The sequence below is a fragment of the Sorex araneus genome, chromosome 1 (genome assembly GCF_027595985.1).
Source record: "Sorex araneus isolate mSorAra2 chromosome 1, mSorAra2.pri, whole genome shotgun sequence".
Classification (NCBI taxonomy): Eukaryota; Metazoa; Chordata; class Mammalia; order Eulipotyphla; family Soricidae; genus Sorex; species Sorex araneus.
The window spans coordinates 337,533,484-337,555,809 of NC_073302.1; the positions used below are offsets into that span (position 1 = coordinate 337,533,484).

At 37.3% G+C, this 22,326-nt stretch overlaps 1 protein-coding gene across 1 annotated transcript in view; it reads left to right on the forward strand.

The window, feature by feature from the left end:
- The window catches only part of ADAM2 (ADAM metallopeptidase domain 2), a 131,364-nt gene that overhangs the window by 1,438 nt on the left and 107,600 nt on the right, over nucleotides 1–22,326 (forward strand). Inside the window, exons 2-5 of the mRNA XM_055128386.1 lie at nucleotides 3,797–3,852; nucleotides 11,375–11,453; nucleotides 20,794–20,870; nucleotides 21,284–21,452. Coding sequence (XP_054984361.1) covers nucleotides 3,797–3,852; nucleotides 11,375–11,453; nucleotides 20,794–20,870; nucleotides 21,284–21,452 — 381 coding nt within the window. The remainder of the gene's footprint in view (nucleotides 1–3,796; nucleotides 3,853–11,374; nucleotides 11,454–20,793; nucleotides 20,871–21,283; nucleotides 21,453–22,326) is intronic.

Below are 22,326 nucleotides of genomic sequence, written 5' to 3' on the forward strand. Positions count from 1 at the left end.
CTCTGGTGTAATGATGCTTATTTTCAAAATCTCGAATCTCATCTTGTAAACTGGCTATTTTTCTCTTGAGTGGTTTAAAATAATTGACCTAATATACAGAGAAAAATTTCTCTCTTTCACAACTCAAACTACTTTTTGGGTTATCTGTTGCCTGGTGGTGCTGCTGTTAATCCACGGCCTCTTTTACATCATGATTATGGTATTATGAGCTGTTATAGGAACAACTTTTGCATTTCAGTTGAAAATACTTTACTTATTATTTTGTTCTTTTGTTGTGGTCTTATTTCATTTCAGTTCGTGTTACTTTGGTTGCTTTTTTAAAAGTTATAATGTCTCATACTTTATTTTGAAATAACAGATATGTTTTCTAAAATATATTGTCTTAATTTTTATAGAAATTGTTTCTGCAAAAGCAGGATCTGGAAAAAACATAGTGAACATAACACAAATCAAACATAATTATATTACTACTAAAATATTAGAATGAGATGTAAGTTTGCATCCACTAGGGAATCAAAATAAAACAGAATCAACCAATGAAATGTTAATACAATCTATCAGTAATGCACATATTTCAGATAGATTTCAAATATAGCTATCTGAGGGCCAGAGAGAGAATCCAGCAGGCAGGTCATTTGCCTTGCATGCAGCTGAGCCCAGTGGATCCCCTTATCTACCGTAGGGTTCCCAGAGCCCACCAGGAGTGATCCCTGAGTGTGAGCCAGGACTAAGCCCTGAGCAGAGCAGCATGTGGCCCCCCAACCAAAATAAATAAATAAAAGAAAACTATATGAGAAACGGCTAGATCACAGGGAAAATAAGGGTGAGCACAAAAATAAGGGGAAAAGAAACACTTATAAGTAAGCAGCAGTTAGATTTTGTAGCCATTATTGTCAAGCAAAAATAGTTCTTAAGAAAGCAATAAAAAGTAAAAACAAAATTATTGTTTGAATAACGTGGACAGTGATACAAAACTATAAAATGAATACTCCAGTGAAAAAATGTGCTGCCAAAAATTTTTTAAAATGTGAAGATAAGCAATTTTTAAAAAAATGTGTAGTAGTAATATTGTAATTATAAAATTACTTCAAGAAATAAAAAACCCTGAAATTCATTGTTTTCTTTTTTTGTGGGAGGTAAGGGCACACTCAGCAGTTCTCAGACTTACTCCTGGCTCTGCACTCAGGAATCAAAAGTGGAGCGTGGAGGACCATATAGTGTGTTAAGGACTGAACCCAGTTCTGCTGAATGCAAGGCAAGCACCCTACCTGATGTACTATCAGTCAAATTAGGACAGGACTTTTTATGAATTTAGTCTTGTATATTAGGATGTATACCCAAAACATGTTATAATGCATTATTACTTTAATAAAATTATTTTATAAAAGTAATTTTTAAAATGCATGGACAACAAGGAAATAAGAAACTGCGTAATATTATAAATAATTTGAACTTTTACTTAAAAATTTCCCTCTCTTTAATAAGGGCAAATATAACTAAAATTAAAAAGCATAGTCTAATGATTTTATAACACTGTAGCACTGTCATCTCATTGTTCATCGGTTTGCTCGAGTGGGCACCAGTAATGTCTCCATTTTGAGATTTGTTGTTACTGTTTTTGGCATATCAAATACGCCATGGGGAGCTTGACAGCTATTTTATGAAATTAAATGAAGAAATGAATACACACAGAGCATTAGAACTAGATATATCAAAGTTCAATATCAAAGTTCAATATTTTAAAAAGCAGAGTAATCCAAGTGACCTTTAAGTCTATGCCACATTTCATACCTAATAATAAAAGTAATAGAATACATAAGAATTTCTGTGAATATTACTAATGAAAGATTAATGGCTATTATGGTATTGTTTTATCCAGTGTTATACTGGGTATTATAATTTTGGAAAAAGACAAAGGAAAAGAATAAAAGAAGAGAATAAAAAATGAGACTATTGAACAAAAATAAGAAACACTGATTTATATATATACACATACATATATATGTTTATATACGTGGTAATATGAATATATGTATACTAACATAAAAGAATATAGGCATAAAAATATTTGTACCTTTCCCCCAAAGATGTTGATGGCAAATATTATTTAGAAGATAAAAATCTATTTATGATTGGGGCTGGAGAGATAGCACAGCGGGTAGGGCGTTTGCCTTGCACGCGGCCGACCCGGGTTCGAATCCCAGCATCCCATATGGTCCCCCTGAGCACCGCCAGGGGTAATTCCTGAGTGCATGAGCCAGGAATGACCCCTGTGCATTGCCGGGTGTGACCCAAAAAGCAAAAAAAAAAAAAAAAAATCTATTTATGATAATTTTTGTTTTATCAAAAATATTACACAGGTGTGATTAAAATGAAACTATAAATTATGTTAGCAACAAATAATATGTATGCATAATTTAACAAATATGAAATGTATAGCATCTGATGGCAAGTCTTTAGGTTTCGGAAATAGAACTGAGGTTTGCAAGTTGTGGGAAGAAGATAAATGAAGTTGGGGGGGAGCGGAAGAAAGGAACAACCTGGCTTTGCCTGGTGGCATCCCCTATGGTCCCCTGAGCACCACCAGGGCTGACTGCAGAGCCACAAAGAGCCCCTGAGCATCCTGGGTACGGCCAAAAAAACAAAAACAAACAAGAAATATAGTTAAAATCTCTGCAAAATAAAATCATACTGAAATACATTACTGCAAATATAAATGTATTTGTAAGAATGATGAGTAGATTACAACATTGGTTTTCTGAGTCAGTATTAAAAGTACTTGAAATTATTTTTAGATACTTGCAATATTTTACATTACAAAATAAACATTGGAGGTATTTTATATAATTTTATTTAATTTTTATTTATCCTAATCTCTAATAATAGATAATATACACTAATAAACACTACCATGAGAGGCCTGGAGGGAAATCTGGCTTGTCAGGAGCTGCCCTGCAAGTGGCCCGGGTTCAATCTCTGCATTTGTTAAGATCCTGGGAGCCCCGCCCCATGGCCCTGAACACAGCAGGAACGAACTACACTGCTGGGGTGGCCCAAATGCCTTCCTCACCCTCCCATAAAGACTATCATGATAATTATAGAAGTTCAAGTGTTGTTGTCTACATCATTTATAAGCATATCATGTATAAAGTTGAAATACTGAAAATCCTCCTAAGATCAAGAAATAGAAGAATTCCCACTAAAATTATTTTTATTTAATAAGAATACTACTCATTACTGTTAAGAAATAAAGAATGATCATAATAATGTAACTCATAGTACATTATTTTTATGATGCATAGCATAATAATTGTAGATGAAACAATTGAATTAAAGATGTAATTCAAAATAAACTACAGAATACAAAATTAGAGCTAGAATATAGTCAGTTCTCTGAAAGACAGATCAAAATACACAACTGGTTTATTTTGATTTTGAAAATATAAAATTAAATATTTGAAAGATACAATTTGTCATTTATTAAGTAAACATATAAATCTAACAAAGATATGAAAGATAATAAGACGGAACAAAATTCCTAAATAAATCAAATGTATTCCATATTCATGAATTGCAAGATCCAATAATTAAAGAACTCCTGTTGCCCTGGTAACTTATAGATACTAAATTATTCATTTGTTCATATCCCTTCCTGTTCTCAGTAATTATACAAAAGCAACATTTTATATTGAAGTCATTACTTAATCATGTATTCCTTAGAAAGTAGCTGCCATCGATAGAATATTTTTTGTCTCATAATATTTTTCTTATATTTTGTCCTTAAATGTCCTTTCAGCTGTCCTACAGAATTACAATTGATGGAAAAGAATATACTATCCATCTAGTGCAAAAGTAGGTAATTTGTTTTATTAATTTTGTTCTAGTCATAACTTTATAATATTGTCACTTTAAACTTATTTACTGTTTTCTTGGGAGTGAAGGGTGTTGGGGCTCCGGTGTGGATCATATACAGCTGTGATCAAGACTTTTTATGTCAACCAGAGAATTAATTTGGGCTGGCTACTTAAAAAGCAAGTGACTTGAATTGCTTGAATTCATAGTCTGTGAATTCATTTTCCTCTTTTCCTTTAGAACTAGATTTCTATTTGACAATCATGATTTTATAAAGAATGAACTTAGATTATAAATTTATGTTTATAAAATATGAATGATGTTTGAAGTTACTTCATATATAATTATATCTGAAAGTACATAGATTTTTATGTAGAATGAGTACTGATAATTTTTAAATGATTCATATATTATGCCAGAATGTAAGAAGGACAATGTAATTGCAATTGCTTGAATGTCACTGACAGCTGAAGGATTTTGGAAAAAAACAAGTAGATAATATTAAGGATTATGAAAAAGCTAAAGTGTATATTATCCTTTATTAAATGCTAAGAATAGCATTCTAAAAATAATATGTTTAGCTATGAATGTGATCGATCTTCACCACATCATGCCATCTTCGACACTGGAGAAAAATTGTTCCTTAGAACATGCGACAACAGAGCGGTTGATGGCGATGGTGTCCTTGTCAACATGAACTTGGCCATGAGCATTGATTAATTCGAATGCCTAACAACCTGAATCAGACGATTATGTTTGAATAGATGTGGATCACTGCCTGCAGTTTCTATCTTCGTCATCTACACACCAACATCCAACTACAATGAAGAAAAAATTGAGAAGTTCTACATGGAATTGGAGAGGTTCTATAAAGAAGACCACACCTTCTATAAGATCATTGTTGGTCATTTTAATGCCAAGATAGGACCGAGAAGGTTGCCCGAAGAACGCTACATTGGGACCCATGGCCTAGAATGGAACAATCAGGGTGAGAGACTGTCTGAATTCATCATGTCGACCAAGACCATCCATGGTAACTCACAGTTCCAGAAGGCCGAATCTAAACGCTGAACATGGGAGTCTCCCAGTAGACAGTTCCACAATGAAACTGACCACATCATATTCAATCGAAGGTTTTGCCTGACCGATGTCGCTGTTGTCCCAAAATTCCAAACGGGATCAGAACGCTGTCTCCTTCATGCAAAATTCTACTTCACAGAGCGGGGAGAAAGGTCTGCAAAATTTAACTTTAAGAAGGGAACTCCCAGAATGACCACCAACTGGGAGCTCTTTGGCACTATTGTTAGCAACATGGGAAGATGCCGTCCTTGATAATATCGGTGAGGAATACGATCGACTGGTTCAGCACTTCCATGACTGTGCAAAGAATGCCAAGAGTGAGAAAGCCACAAACAGACACCTGTCTTTGGAAACTCTCGAGCTCATTAGTTAACGTGGTTTGGCACGAGTCTCGAGCAACCACAAGCTAATGTCCGAGCTCTCAAAGCTGTGCAGAGAAGTGATAAAGGAAGACTTCAAAGAGAGAAGAGCAGCAGTGTTGGCTGAGGTGGCAGAAGCTGTGAAAAGTATTTGCAACCCTCGTCTATCCTTCACCAACTACAAGACCAAGATGACTGACCTCCGACGTCCTGATGGATCTATCACATCTTCCAGAAAGGCAATGGAGAGGATTATTCACAACTTCTACTCGGATCTCTTCAGCCATGTGCACCTGCCCACATACCAAATTCTGTAGGATGGATATGTCATTCCCAATGTCCTCCCTTCCAAAATCCAACATGCCATTTCGTTGGTAAAGACGCGTACAGCACCCAGTCCAGACAAAGTCAGACCCAAAGACCTGAAGAATCTGCCATCAGTATTCATCAATATACTGGCTTGGCTCTTCACATGCTACCTGTCTGAATGCAAGGTTCCATCCCAGTGGAAAACCAGCAGGACCTTTCTGTTGTACAAGAAGGGAGACATCCACAACATCGGCAACTATCGCCCAATCTGCCTGCTGTCTGTCATCTACAAGTTGTTCACTCATGTCATCCTGAATAGAATAGGTAGAACACTAGACAAAGGACAACAGTGCGAGCAAGCCGGGTTCCGAAGGGGATTCAGCACAATAGACCATATCCACACAGTGACCAAACTCATTGAAGTTTTGTGAGAATTCAAGATGCTGCTCTGTCTAACGTTCATCGACTTAAAGAAGGCCTTTGATTCTGTTGAGACTGAAATGGTCATTGAATCCCTAGCCAAACAGGGTGTTCAAACTCCATATATCAAGATGCTCCACAAGCTGTATTGTGGATTCACCACCAGGATCTCACCATTCTACAAGGAAGTGATCATTGACGTAAAGAGAGGGCTTGGCAGGGTGATACCATTTCACCGAAACTCTTCAGTGCCACCCTTGAAAACCTCATGCGACGACTGGAATGGGAAGGAATGGGAGTGAAGTTAGATGGTCAGCAACTACACCACCTTCTTTTCACTGATGATTTGGCGTTCTCATAACACCAAACATTAGCCAAGTAGCACAAATGCTGGCTGACTTCGAACGCGAGTGTGGAAAGGTTGGACTGCAGCTGAACCTCAACAAAACAATGCTCACGAAAAACGAACTAGTCCCTGACGCTCCATTTGCTCTCAGTGGAACAAATATCTCTGAATGCAGCAGCTATGTGTACCTGGGTCGAGAACTCAACATGAGGAACGACTTGGTGCCAGAAGAGGAAGGAGGAAGAGAGCAGTGTGGAAAGGCTTCAAGAGCGTCGAAGAAGTGGTTAAGAGGATGAAGGGTCTCTGGCTCTGGGCAGATCTTTTCGATTCCACCATTCTTCCTGCACTAATGTACGCCTCAGAGTGGATGAGAACGCTATTCAGGTATCCCAAAAAGGAATAGAAAGAGCTATGCTAGGAATATCATGTCTCACTCAAGTAAGAGAAGGAATTCAGAGTTCTGACCTCCATTGGTCGTCAGGAATCAGGGATGCTGTCTCGTTTGCCAAGCCATCAAAAATCAGATGGGTCGTACATGTAGTGCGATTTAGAGATGACCACTGGACTAGAGTTGTTACCAACTGAATTCCATGGGAGGTCAAAAGACCATGTGGCCGCCCACCAACGAGATGGTCAGACTTCGTCAAAACTCTGAACGATTTGAAGTTCTTCCTGTTCCAGGAGCAAGCAGATATCATTGGGCTACACTAGCACGTGACATGGACAAATGGAGATGTTACTGGCACCCACTCTAGCAAATTGAAGATCAGCGGGAAGACAAGTGATACAAGTTAGCTATAAAATCAATAAATTCACAAAGTAAAACTACATCTATTTTATATCTTAATTATTTAGGAAGGAGTTAAAATTATCCAAATTTGACCCCTGGTGAACTTGGCCTCAATGCACTGATGAATGTAACCCTAGAGTACCCTGACCATGGCAAGATGACCCTGATGGACCCCAGCAGTGCAGAACTGAGGCAGCATCATAGCTTCTAAACTCTTTCACTTGAGGATGCTAGGAATAACCTCTGGGCTTCCTGTAAACCATTTGGAGATACTTCCTGCCATCACCAAAATTACTTTTATCATTTCTAGAATTCAAAGTCGCAATACTGTTTGCAAATGGTGCATTATATACAAACTACATAATGTGTATATTTGGGGAAGACTGCCCTCTTCAACTGAGCACACACCTTCGGGAGGGATGCACATGGAGTGGTGAGGGAGGAAGGGGACATCCTCCTAGTGTTTCCTTTTCACTCAGCAGACCCGAGTTCGATTCCTCTGCCCCTTTCGGAGAGCCTGGCAAGCTACCCAGGCTTGTATTTGATATGCCAAAACAGTAACAACAAGTCTCACAATCTCCATTGTTACTGGTGCCCGCTCAAGCAAATTGATGAACAACGGGACGACAGTGCTACAGTGCTACAGAATGTGTGTGTGTGTGTATATGTATATATATATGTATATATATAATGTGTATATTTATATATATGAATGGCAGTTTTTGAAGCTTAAATTAAGTCATCCAAATATGATTCAAATTTTCTTCTTTCTGAAGAAAAATAAATTTTGCAATAAATAATTAAGGGATATTCAGATAGAATCAGTTATTTCGACATGCCAAGTGATAGGTCTAAAAGTTAGCCAGTGATTAAGCCTAAATAACTTTTAGCATAACAGATACAATAAAGAGAGAATACTTAATATGTATTTGAAATATATAGAGTATACTTTGTCAAAATTATTAACAGTTCTATACTAAATGCAATAATGTATACTCTAAAATTTGAAATGTTGTAAAAAAGTCATTTATTGGGGCTGGAGCAATAGCACAGTGGGTAGGGCGTTTGCCTTGCATGAGGCCGACCCGGGTTCGATTCCCAGCATCCCATATGGTCCCCTGAGCACAGAGCCAGGTAATTCCTGAGTGCAGACCAGGAGTAACCCCTGTGCATCACCAGATGTGATCCAAGAAAAGCTAAAAAAAAAAAAGTCATTTATTCACTAGTTAGACATACAAGTCAGAATTTTGTAGATTTCAACTTAATTATATTTACAATGTAGTTTATTCTATTTTAGTTTGAATAAAACAGTTACAATTGTGTTAAAATTTATGGTAATGTTCAAATTTTCTGCACCCTACCACTATCAAAGTGCCCATGACTCTCCACCACTGGCCCTGACTCTCGGCTCCAGTCTGATCATCCTCCACCCTCCCTCTTAGCCTTTTCATAGACTTTGTGATCCAAGGCCAAGGGTCTCTTTCATTGATTAGTAGTATCTGTTTCCTTTATTTCATGTTTTGGTGTTAGAGTTCAAGAAGTGAAACTTCTGGATAATACAGGACGTCCAGTCTCACTTTTTTTTGACTATCCATACTGCTTCCTAGAGGTTGAAGCAGATGTCATTTCCACCAACAGGGACGGCTCCTTTTTCACCACATCCACAATTCAGCTATAATTTCTAAAACCAGCCATTCTTCCCAGTCACTCTCCCTCTTTCTTCTCCTTCTGAGGTTCCTGTTATCTTTAGGTATTTTTTTTAACTACCTTGAGATTTTTTTCATCCTAGAATGGTCACAGTATATCTTGCAGTGTTTTGCCTCAGTCATTTCTTTTACCTCTTCCTTATTGAAGTAGCTATATATTCCATCTTTGAGCTATATATTATATCACTGATTCAATTTTAAGTCCTACCTGATCATCTTCTAAGTGTTCTGTATTCTTGCAATTGTTTTCTTCAGTTTCATTATTTCTTTTTTGCGTTTCTTGTGTTTACCATCAGAATTTCTTCGTGTTTGCTGATTTGTTGTTAAAATGTCTTTATAGAACAGTGTAGGATTGTTCTAAAATCTTCCTCATGCAGATTTAAAAAGTCTGAAGTAGTTGGAAATTCACCCGGATTTTTGTCATCCTCTGTTGAAATGGCTGAGTTCCTTTATTTTTACATTATTCCTGATGCCTTGGTGTTGTAGACACGGCCACAGTGTGTTTTGACTCTTCCTGGGTCAGCATGAGGTGGAAAGCCCTTGTGATTTACCTGTATTATACAACATCCATCACATCCCATCGTGTCTTTGACCTATAATTAAATGTTTATAATCCATGGAAAACTTTTTCTGAGGCTCAAGCAAGCCTGGAAAGGTGATGGCATATGCAGCCATCAGCTTCAGTATCTTCAGCAGCTGCTCAGTGGCCAGGTGAGGGCATTTCCCTTCCCAAGCCCTATCACTTACTGTCAGCTCTAGTCTGAACTTTGTTGCTCCACCCCTCCCCATAGCTTGTGTAATCCAAGGCCAAAAATTTATCATTGCATAATGACTCTATTTCCTTGTTTTGTGCATATTTTCCACAGAGAGCAGAGATCACCTGTTACTCAATTTCCAGAATTATTTTGCTTTGTATGGTACCCGCCAGTTGCAACACTGCAGCTAAATGCATGATTTCTTTTTTTCCTTAGAATTGCTAATTATTTGTGCATCTGTACTACCACACTTCTCTATCCAAAATAAAGAAGTCATTTTCCAGTCAGATTGTTTCCATACCTTGGGACTGAACTAAGAGTTTTAATAAACAGTATTTTTGTTTATTTTATTTGGGGGCCACCCTCAGCTGTGCTAAGGGCTAACTTGTTGGTCCGTGCTCTTGGATCACTCCTGGAGACATATGAAATGCTAGGGACCAAACTCAGATAGGCCACATGCAAGACAAGTGCCCTACTAGCTGTACTATTACTCAGTCCCCAGCCTTTTTAATTTTGTGTGTGTGTGTTTTCATTTTCTATTCCAAGAAGTAGACTTGCTGGGTAATATTGAAGTTCTATGTTATATTGTTAACTTTTTAGAAACTATCCATACTACTTTCCATAAAGATTGAATGGAAATGTTCTATCAACAGTGAAGGATCCTTTTTAACCACATCACATATTTTATCTGGTATAAGATTTATATATATATGTATACATATAAATATACATATGTTCTTTCCTTTCCTTATTGATTATCTTGCAGACTTTTTACATTGACCCTATATTGATTTTTGGAGGAGATAATAGTTTTATGTTGGCAAAAAGAAAGATGGCTCTAAAAATTATTTCATATATTCTATCTTTTGCTCATGATAATTATTTATCTTTGTTTGCAAAGGCCTTTCAGATGGATGACACAATCTTTGGATTACTAGAGCAGTCCATTAGGAGAGTTGTGATAGCCTCTGGTGTAATTGTGAGGCACTTTCTGTTTGTTTAATTAAGGCAGAATTACAGTGGATTGCTGAGGGAAAAAAATAATTCAAAAATGGAGCAGCAGACAAAATGGGTTTGGGAATCTCATGATAACAAAATTGTTGAATTTCAAAGGGTAAGATAAATATTTTCTCTGTGTATAATAATATTCTTCTCATTTCCAAAGTTCAACTATAATTATACCATCAAATGGTCCTTCTCAACTTTAGGATATATTGCTGGATTTGATTCATTAGGATTTTATTGAGAGGGACAGAGTGAGAGAAATATGGGCAGGGTGCTTGCCTTGCATGCTGCCAACCCCAGTTGATCTTCAGCACCCCATACAATCTCTGGACCTGTGGAGCCTGGAGTAAACCCTGAGCACTACTGGTTGTCATCAAAAGCAACAAAACAAAACAAACAAAAACCTTGATAGACTGGATACCACAGTGGAGCTGGTAGTGTGCTAGCCTTTCACAACACCAACTTGTATTAGATCCAGGGAATTTCATAAGGTCCCTTGAGCCCCTCACCTGGGACAGAACTGTAAGCAAGTCTTGAGAACTCTGAGTGTGGCCCATAAACTCCCCCAGTTTTAAAAACTTTAAAGGACTAGAAGTATTTTTTAAAAATATCAAAAATTAGGGTTTTTGAGTCAAATTAGAATAATATCATGTCTTCAATTCCATCTCTACTTAGCTACATATCTATCAGTATTAAAAGATTTCAACATATTTGGAAATGAGTCAATAATTATTTTAAATTTATTTTTACAGAACATTTTTGCCTCATAATTTTAGAGTTTACAGTTATAATGGTACACAAAGTATGACGCCTCTTGAACAAAACTTTCAGGTATGATTTTCATCTTCTCTGTTACCTTTGTCTTGTGAGTTTCTGTCAGCATCTTTTTGGATATGCATACTGCTAGAGTACAAGTGATTATAGTAATATTATATAATATATAATACAATATAATATATGTGTTGCATATATCACTGTGTTGCTGTCATCCCATTATTCATCGATTTGCTCGTGCAGGCACCAGTATCGTCTCCATTCATCCTAGCCCTGAGATTTTAGAAGTCTATCTTTACTCGACTTTCCCAACGGTGCTGCATTGGAAGCTCTTTCAGGGTCAGGAGAATGAGACACATCGTTGTTACTGGTTTTCGCATATCAAGTGTGCCACGGGGAGCTTGCCAGACTCTGCCATGTGGGCAGGATACTCTCAGTAGCTTGCCAGGTTCTCCGAAAGGGAGAACTAGACTATAAGAGGTCACGCCTTATAAACTTAAAAAACTTTAACTTTTTAAAGTTAAAAAATTATTTTTGCTAATAACAAAATATTTTAATGACAAAAATTATTATTTTCATTAATAATAACAAATAATATTGTTATTATTTTGGTTTGGGGGCCATACCCACTGCTGCTCAAGACCTTATTCCTGGCTCTGCACTCAGGAGCCACTCCTGGCGGTGCTTGGGCGACCAGTACGGTTCCAGGGAACGATCCCAGGTCAGCCACGTGCAAGGCAAGAGCCCTAACCATTGTACTATCTCTCAGGCCCCCGAAATCGTTATTTCAAAGCAATGACTGCGTTTATAAACTGTACACACATATGCTACATATGCTGTATGTTTTTCACTGGTCAGGACAAAAACTTGGAATTACTTTGCTGGGTTGGCAAAGCACACAACCAAAAGGTCTAGACTGGATCAGCTAGATTGGATCAGAATTTTAAAAACTTAAGGTTTGAGGGGAAGCCGAGAGAGAAGAGTTCAAAGCAGTGGCTATCACAATTTGTCTCCAGGTGCCATCTTAGCACACCAATAGCCCTGGCCCTGAGACTCCCAATTGAATCCCAAAATTGATTAGTGCCAGAGATGTCTCTGGAACCCAACCATTTACACTGCTTCATTCAGAGAGAAAGAGAGGAAGGAGAGAGGAAGAGAGAGGTTAAGAGAGGGGAGTAGGGGGCGAGAGGGGGAGAGAGAGAAAGGGATACAAAGAGAGAGAGAGAGAGAAAGAGAGAGAGAGAGAGAGAGAGAGAGAGAGAGAGAGAGAGAGAGAGAGAGAGAGAGAGTGAGAACTACCAAACCTGGGCCCCATAGATGCAAGACCAGTGCTATGCAAGACCAGTGCTATGCAGCCTAGCTAATGACCCAGTCCCTGTTTATTTTTGATCCTTGGGGACTAGTAACTATTTTTTTGTCTCCTTGGGGACTGCCCTGAAAACTTACAGAGCCTCGGGGCCTTACAGAACCTCGGGCTGGCCACATACAAGGCAGGTGGCTTATAGGTTTCTTCTGCCCTGCTTTACTCAGAGCTCCTGGGTTTGGTCAGGGTTACTTCATGGTCCCCTGAGGTCTGCTTCTGAGCACTGCCTGAGAACATGCTGAACACTTCCCCCCAACCTGTGCACTGCCGCCTATCATCCCCAAAACTCCAATTAAAAGAAAAAGACCCAAAAAAGTTTTGGGGCTGGAGAGATAGTACCTCGGGTAACCAGCTTGCCTTGCAGTTCCCGGCACCCTGGCATCCCATACTATACCCCGAGTCCCACCAGGAGCAATTCCTGAATGCAGAGCCATAAATAACCCCTGGGCACCACCGAGACCCCAAAACAAAACAAAAAAATATTTTTTTTGTTTTTGTGACATAGGGAAGGAAATATTTAAATGATGGACAACTAAAAATGTTTAGGGCAGGAAATGCTATTTCAAGTGCTCGCAAAAAAATTCACATTAGTTGAAGATATATCAGGTTTTTGAGTAATTGTTTTGTTTGGTTTGTTTTGAGGGCCATGCCAGGTGGTACCCAGGGCTTCTAACTCTTTGCTCAAAAAATACTCCTGGTGGGGCTCGGAGGGACAGTATGGGGTTCCAGAGATTGAATCCACCCAGGTCAGTTGCGTTCAATGCAAGTGCCCTACCCATTGTACTGTCTCTCTGGCCCCTTGAGCAATTGAGCATGTGTAAGGCACTACTTTATAAGCATTGCATCATTTAACCCTTTAACAGCTTTGGCAGCTAGAGGAGTTTCTCTCATGTTCAGGAAGGTATTTGCCTCATTTTTTTGTCCCCTTGTCACACTGGGTATCAAACCTAAACACTTATCCTGGCTAGCCAAGTGTTCTGCTGTGTCCATAGTCCAGCCCTTTGAAGGTCTGCTAATTGCTTTCTTTATTTTTATTTTTTGTATCTTTGTTTTGCTTCATTTGCTTCGTTACTCATCAAAGTATCAGGTAATTTGCTTTCAGTTACGTACAACCACCAGAATACTCTTTAGGTCTTATCCTGAATGCATGGCATTTCAAATATCAAATTTCAATATCAAATCTATAGATAGTATAACCAAAGGATCAGCATCTGAAACCACACTCTCAACTTCAGGGGGAGGGGTAAGTAAAGCATTCATTTAAAAAATTACTACTTAAAATATGAGAAGCAGGGCTTGGAGCGATAGTACAGTAGGGAGGGCATTTGCCTTGCATGCTGCCGACCCAAGTTCGATCCCCAGAACCTCATATGGTCCCCTGAGCCAGGAGTTAATTTCTGCGTGCAGAGCCAGGAGTAACCCCTGAACATCGCCAAGTTCTGCCATCCCTCCACTCAAAAAAGAAAATAAATGAGAAAGCCAAAACAAGGCACTATGTGTTTGTAGTGTCTCGAGTTTCCCACTAGTTTGCTTATGTATTAGGTGTGAGAACCCCCACACAATCATGGAGTCCCCAAAACTTCTACGGACATCTTTTTCTTTCTGATTTTTTGGGGCCACACCCAGAGGTGCTGGGGGCTTCCCCAGGCTCTTAATGCCAAGATTGGCCGCATGTGGAGCATTCTCTCCACCTGATGAGCTGGTGCTCCCTCCTGCCAACATGGTCTCGAAATTTTTGCTTTCAGTGGTGGATTTGGGGCCAGGCCTGGTGGCACGGTGCTTGGGGACTGCTCCTGGCTGGGTAAGGGTACCAGACAGGGTGGGTGTTGGAGCTTCCACATGAAAAGAATGTACTCGGACCCTTTAACATAGCCACCACTTTTTTTTGTTTTGTTTTAAAATAATGTAGAAGTACTGCAGTTTGTTCAGCCATTGATTAAGCTGACTGAACTGGGCATGAACTCCACATTACTTTTTTTAAATTTTATATTATTGTATCACTGTGAGATAGAGTCACCTAGCTTTCATGTTTGAGATTCAGCCATACAATGATGGAACACCCATCCCTCCACCAGTGCACATTTTCCACCACCCACATCCCAGTCCTCACCCTGCCTCTTTAGCATTATAGCAGACAATTTCCCCAATATTCTCTCTAATTTTGGGCATTACGTTTTGCTAGAAATTTCCCACCACCATTCAAGCCTACCTGCCAGGGGTAGACACTAGATAATTTATTTTCCATTGCTCATTTTGAATATCACAAGAGCTCATGTGGCCGTGATTGTGTTATATATATATATTTATATATAACTTATATATGATATAAATATATCTTAAATTAACCAAACTCAAGATTTCTCTTGAATTATTCCTCTTATAAATAATCAAAATAACCATGCTTTTAAAGCTGTATAATACATGATATAGGATTATCATGTATTATACAGGATATGTAAGTTTCTATCTGTGGCAATAGGGTTGATAATGTGAAATACTTAAAATGAAAAATACTTACCTTGAATGAGGGTAATGAAGAATTTAGTCTTGTCTGCAACATGTCCACAATTAACAACTGCAAGGGGAAAAAAAGCCCCAGTGGAATTTAATGCACATTCCAAAGTATGTTGTATTTGGAATATTTGGAGTTTCATTTAATTATGTATAATTTTATGAAATAATGAAGAAGCATGCATAAAATTTTAGAGTTATCCATTCTTAAAATGCTCTTTTCCTTGTTGGCTTTACTTTACCCTACCAACAGCTGGGTTTTTAAATTTTGTTTGCAGTTTAAAGTTTAAAGTTCTATGCAGTGAATCTGCCAGTACTTTGAAATTAAAACGTTTTGTCAGGTTAATCTTTCAATAGAGAAAATCATACATATGTCTTTTGCTTAATTTTTGCCCAACAAACTAGGCAAATAATATATGTATCACCTATAAACTACTCTGTACAAAAATATAACTAATACATTCTCTCAAACAATTTTATGAAAGTCATAAATATATGAATATGTAATGTGGTATTTGTGTAGGTCTGTGTATAAGTATATGTGTGTTTGTGTGAGAGAGACAGAGGCAGAGACAGAGAGACAGACGGACAGAAAAAGAGAATTGGAGACAACAGTTTAACGTAGTAGAGTTGTCTATAGTTACTCTTATGATATCTCTAATATTTAGAAGGGTGTTATAATTTCTCCTCTTTGCTCTCCAATCAAATTTATTTGGGTATTTTCTTTCTTTTCTCATGAGTATAAGTAAAGGTTTGTTTATTTGTTTATTTTAAGAAACAGTTCCTGGTTTCACTGACTCTGTACTTCTCTCTTTATTTCCACACCATTGATTTCCCCTTTATTTTTACTTCTTTTTCTTTTGTTAACTGCTTTTACAATTCATTTTTCTTTCTCCAATAAAGACATGTGCTTAGCTTATTGATTTGAGCTTTTTCTCCTTTCCTAGGCAGGTCTGTATCGCTGAATTCCCCGCTTAGTATAGGTTTTACTGTGTCCCACAGGTTATAACTTGTTTCTCCGTTCTTGTTAGTTTCCAGCTATCTTTTTATTTATTCCTTGATTTCCTCTTTGATCCAATTGTTTAGCAGTGTTTAGTTCAGCTTCTACTTGGAGATTTTCTCATATTGTTTTCATGGTTTGTTTCTGTCATTATGACATTGTAATTGGAGAGAATATTCGGCTTATATTTGTAATTTTATGTATGACTGGAGTGATAACACAGCGAGTAGGGTGTTTACATTGCACTCGGCCAACCTGGGTTTGATTCCTGATTCCTCTGCCCCTCTTGGAGAGCCCAGCAAGCCACTGAGAGTATCCCGCCTGTACAGAAGAGCCTGGCAAGCTACCGGCGGCATATTTGATATGCCAAAAGTAGTAACAACAAGTCTCACAATGGAGACATTACTGGTGCCCACTCTAGCAAATGCATGAGTAACGGGACAACAGTGCTACAGTGCAACAGTTTTGGTTAAGCCCTCAAATGTAATCTAACCTGGAGAATGACCTAAATGCACAAGAGAAGAATGTGTATTCAGCTTTTTGAGGGTGGAGGTCCCAGTTACACTAACTCTTAATTTGGGGCTCTAATATTTTGTTTCCTGATCTGCCGAGTCACTGTGATTTTAATGGAGATTTTAGTCCATTGACATTCGGAAATTATTGATATAATGGGTCGTGTTGCCATTTGTCTGAGTGGGGGTTTAGCTGTTTTTGCAGATAGTCATTTGCATTTTACAGGCTAACTTTCAGTAATTTTGCAGGTTTGGTTTAGATGTACAAGCACATGTCACTAGCTAAGACAAATGTCTTAACTCTCAATGACATTTTTGCAAGATAGTGTACTCTGGATTAAAAGAATTATTTTTTTTAATTCTGTACTTTGAATATGTCATTTCATTCTTTTTGGTTTCACAGTTTCAAATAGGAAATCTGTTGTGATTTTTGTTATTTCCTTTATATTTGAAGTTTTTCCTCTCTCAACACTTTTAGGTAGTATGTCTCTGTCTTTGGTTCTTGTGATTTTGATTTCAATATGTCTTGATGTGGGTTGTTTTGTAATTTTTTTTTATTGAATCACCGTGAGAACAGTTACAGGACTTTCAGGATTAAGTCTCAGTTGTACAATGATCAAACACCCATCCCTTCACCAGTGCATATGTTCCACCACCAAGAACCCCAGTATACCCCCCTCCCAACCCCCTCTCCCCACTGCTTGTGTGGCAGATGATTTTCACTTTACTCTCTCTTTACTTTGATTACATTCAATTTTTGACAGAAAACCCACTACTATTATTTGGACTTTTACCCCCAACTCTCGAAATCTGTTGAAATGGCATCATTAGAACATATGTTTTCTATTGCTGATAACAAAGAGCATATGATGTTACATGTTATTTTAGTAGTTAAATCCAAAGGTATTTCTGCACGTAGCCACTGCATTCTGAGATTGGTTTGTGTGCCTCTGGGATCATGGCTGTTCAGGAGCAGAGGAGCTGTTCATGAGCAGCCGCTCAGGGTCTCATTTGGGTGGGGAGCAGGGCCGGTTCTGCCCCACCCCCCCATTATGGTATTCCCCATGCGTCCCATCACTGCAAGCTCCTACCTCTGTCGAATTGGCTCTGAACGGTGGTGGTCGCCATGCTGTCATAAAGGGGAAAAAGCTGAGGGACAAAACCCTTCCCCTCCCAGGGCTGCATGGACTTGTACTTGGTTCACAGTTGAGCAGTATATCTGCCAGCAGCCACTGTGTTCCGAGATTGGTTTCTGTGCCTCTGGGATAATGGCCACTTAGGGTGGCGGAACTGTTCCTGAGCGGCTTTTTGTATATCAGTAAAGGTTTGGAGAAAAAAATCCCAGTCCCACATACCGGAGCCATGTTAGTAGAAGCTCAGTGTCACCAGGACTCCATCTGGAGAAGGCGGGGTGCAGCCACCCCATCTGGCACCCCGGTGTTGTTGGCCCAGTCTGGGGTCTGGGCATTCTCTGGCTTGCAGTGCCGCCGGCCTGGATTCTTCACCGCTGGTTGCTGCAGCAAGATGGTGCTGGGGGCGGGTTGAGGGCTTGACTTCCAGGGGCAGGGTGTAATTTTTTTTTTTTGGGGGGGTATATTTTATTGTGTATTCTTTGGGCCTCTTGAATCTGTGCAGAAATCTCATGCTCTCCAGAGAATAGGAGTATTCTGATATAGGAGTATCTCTTCTATAAATTGTTCTTCCCCTTCTTTTTTCCTTCTCTTTCGATCTTTCTATGATTTGGAGATTATTTCTCTTGCTGACTATTAGGTTCTGTATATTCTCTTGTCTTTTTCTTCTTATTTTTTATGAGTTGTATTTTGTCTTCAAGATCATTAATTCTGTTCTCCACATTCAGAATTCTGTTGCTCTGGCTTGTTATAAATTAAAAAAGAAATAATTCAAAAAATAAATAATTTCTTGGGAAATATGCATTGCATGATGACTATAATTAATAATAGTATATTGAGTATTTGGAAGTTGTGGAGTACATTTTCCAAGTTTTTCAAAGGAGAAAAATGTGCCCTCTAACTATAAAGGGTCATTATATATAGCGACTATGGTAGATGTTAACTACACTTTATGGTTATGATCTTGCAATATGTACAGTTACAAAATCATTGATGCCAAAATTAATGTTCTATATCAATCAAAATTTACCAAAATAAGATAAAATTTTAAAACTAATAAATGAGATAGGCATATATTAACAAAATAAAAGCTGTGTATGACAGACTGATAGCAAATATCATACTCTAAAAAGAAAACATATTAGAAAAGATATTCTTTTGGTATTTGGCACAAGTATTTCCTCTCTCACTACTGCTATGCAATATAGTAGTAGAAGTTTTAGCTACAGAAATTAGGCAAGATAATGAAATAAAAGGAATTAAGTTTAGATAACTATAAATGTAACTATCACTATTTGCAGATGATGTAATCTCATTCGATATAATACTCTAGAAAATACTGAGGAATTCACTGAACTATTAGAAACAAACAGACAAAAGAACTGCACATGACAAATTGTCAGGTTGCAATATCAATATGAAAATTGTATTGCAATATAGACTTTCACATTTTTTATATCCATGTACAATAAAGGGCTGGAGTGATAGCACAGCAGGTAGGACGTTTGCCTTGAACACGGCAGACCCGGGTTCAATTCCTTCACCCCTCTCAGAGAGCCCGTCAAGCTACTGAGAGTATCTCACCTGCCCAGCAGAGCCCTGCAAGTTCCATGTGGTGTATTCAATAAGGCAAAAGCAGTAACAAGTCTCACAATGGAGGCATTACTGGTGCCCGCTCAAGCAAATCGATGAGCAATGGGATGAGAGTGATATAGTGATGTACAATAAAATCTAGTCTCTTTGTTATAGGCTTTAACATATTTTATTAGAACCTTCATTTTTTTCTACTCTAATTTCTAATTTCATCTGTAATTGCAAGTTTTCACTTAGGATTTAATATTTTAATAATGTTAAATCATATTTTTACTGTTTTAAAAGTCACTGTCACTGTCATCCCGTTGCTCATCGATTTGCTTAAAATTTTATAAAATCCTGACTTAGTTTAGCATCACTTTTTTCTCATGATTTTTCTCAACTAAAGATATATTTTCCTTTTATTTGGTATCTAATTTTAATCTATACTAACGATTTCAAAAATACTATGCAGAAAATATTAATCATTTCTGCCCAAAACTGTCATTCTTATTATTAAAGAAAATTATTCTTTATTTTATAATTTGACTGGACTGGAACTACTTTATTAACTTTACTCTCCTGTGTTTGGATATAGACAAAGGCCCCTTCTCAATTCTTCCTATTATACTTGGTTACTGAGATTTTTCTCTTTGTTTTCAGTTCATATGTAAGCTAAAATATTATTCCTAAAAAATGCATATATTTGGAGTGTCCAATATATACTTCCTTCATTTCCTAGACATTTTGAATCTATGTTCAGTAGGCTTATATTTTCTATTAGAATATTATCACCTGTTTTGCCCTGCCCACAGGTTATGGGCAAACCTCTGGTGAAAGGATAAATTTTTCCCAATTACTTCAATAAGCAAAATTTTCTTTCTATTGTTTATTCCATTCTCTCTTCTCTTTATGTCTTATTTTGTAGTAGGGGTTTAAGTTACTTTTCTAAAGTTTGTATCTTTTAGCTATAAGATTATCAGTATAAATTATTTTAATTGAATTTACATATTTTTAAAAAAATTTTTTCATTGGGTTACTTTTTTTGTTTCTACGTTGCAAAAAGTAAATATATAAAGAGAAAAATGTAAATTAAAAGAGAAATATATTAAAGGAAATATATAAAATATATATTCTCGTGACCCAAAGTGTCATTCATAGCTTACAACAAAATAATTTAAGAGCATCTTTCTTGTAAATATATTATGTAAAACACCAATAATTGGTATATGCATATTAATAATCATATAGTTTTGAATATTGAAGATAGTATAGAGGATAAGAATTTGTTTGATTTTCTATTTTTCAGAATTTTTGCTACTACCAAGGCCATATTGAAGATCACCCAAAATCTATGGTCATCTTCAGCACATGTGCTGGACTCAGGTTATTATACACAAATTGTTTTTTACAAAATTATTTGTTTTTGGAAATAGTTTTAAATATTTTCAGGAGTTCTAAAATAAAAGATCTTTTGTTGGAAACTTTTAGATAAGGCATAGTGTGAGAATATTGGTGCATAACTACACTTGGAAAAACGTAGTTCATAGTATGGCAATATTTTTCCTTAATTAAGATCCTTGATGCACGTACAAAACATGAAACTTGGTTGCTTATGTGAATAGAAATTATTGTTTTATACCACTTGATAAGTCAGTGTTTACCCCATGATTTCTAACCTATGTCAACATTTACAATTTTAATAATCAGCATACCATTAAAACTTATGTGTCATCTTATTTTACTGGCTTTTTAAAAAAGCATTACTTTATTTAGTTACTTGTGATTTTAATTCCTAGGGGCTTATTGCAGTTTGAAAATGTTAGTTATGGAATTGAGCCCTTGGAGCCTTCTATTGGTTTTGAACATGTTATTTACCAAGTCAAACATAAGAATGTCGGTCTTTCTTTATATGCTGAGGAAGATATTGAATCAACAAAATTTCCCTACAAAACAAAACCTATAAAGGTGGGTGATAAATTTACCAAGGTATATGATTGCTAATATTGTGATTAGACCACTCAATAGTTTTATCTAACTTTGTTGTCTATATCTTATTGTCATTTTACTCAAAACAACTGCAATTACAATTACATTTATATAATACATATTTAATCCTTATGGGACTACTTTTTTATTAAATGAAATGCTTTTCCACATTTAAATTTTCTTTATTTTTGGTTTGGGGGCCACATCCAGTGCTGCTCAGGGCTTGTTCCCAGCTCTGCGCTCAGGGATCTCTCCTAGTGGTCTCAGAGGACCATATGCGACATCAGAAACATAATCTGGGTTGGCCACATGCCAAGCAAGTGCCTTACCTGCTGTAATAAACCTCCAGACCAACTTTTCCATGTTTTCAAAATCTAACAGTAATACACATTTCTAGCATTCCTTTATGTACATTTAAGTTAATTTACTGTGAGAATGAAGAGGTAGAATAGAATAAACAAAGGAAATGAAAGGGTATTGTAACAGTAGTGGTTGTAAGATGAAGTAACTTTATATCTCAATACTATAGACATTAACAATACTGTCCGAGTTATAATAAAAATACTCGGGGGAGCTGGAGCGATAGCACAGTGGGGAGGGCATTTGCCTTGCATGTGGCCAACTCGGGTTCGATTCCCAACATCCCATATAGTCTCCTGAGCACCACCAGGGTTAGTTACTGAGTGCGGAGCCAGGAGTAACCCCTATGCATTTAGCCATGCTATCTAAATTATAACAATAACTTTTAAGAAAGTTAAATGGATAAAATTATTTTTCTAATGTTTTTTCAGTGCAAAACAATAGCACAACGGGTAGGGCATTTGTTTTGCATGCGACCCACCCAGGTTTGATT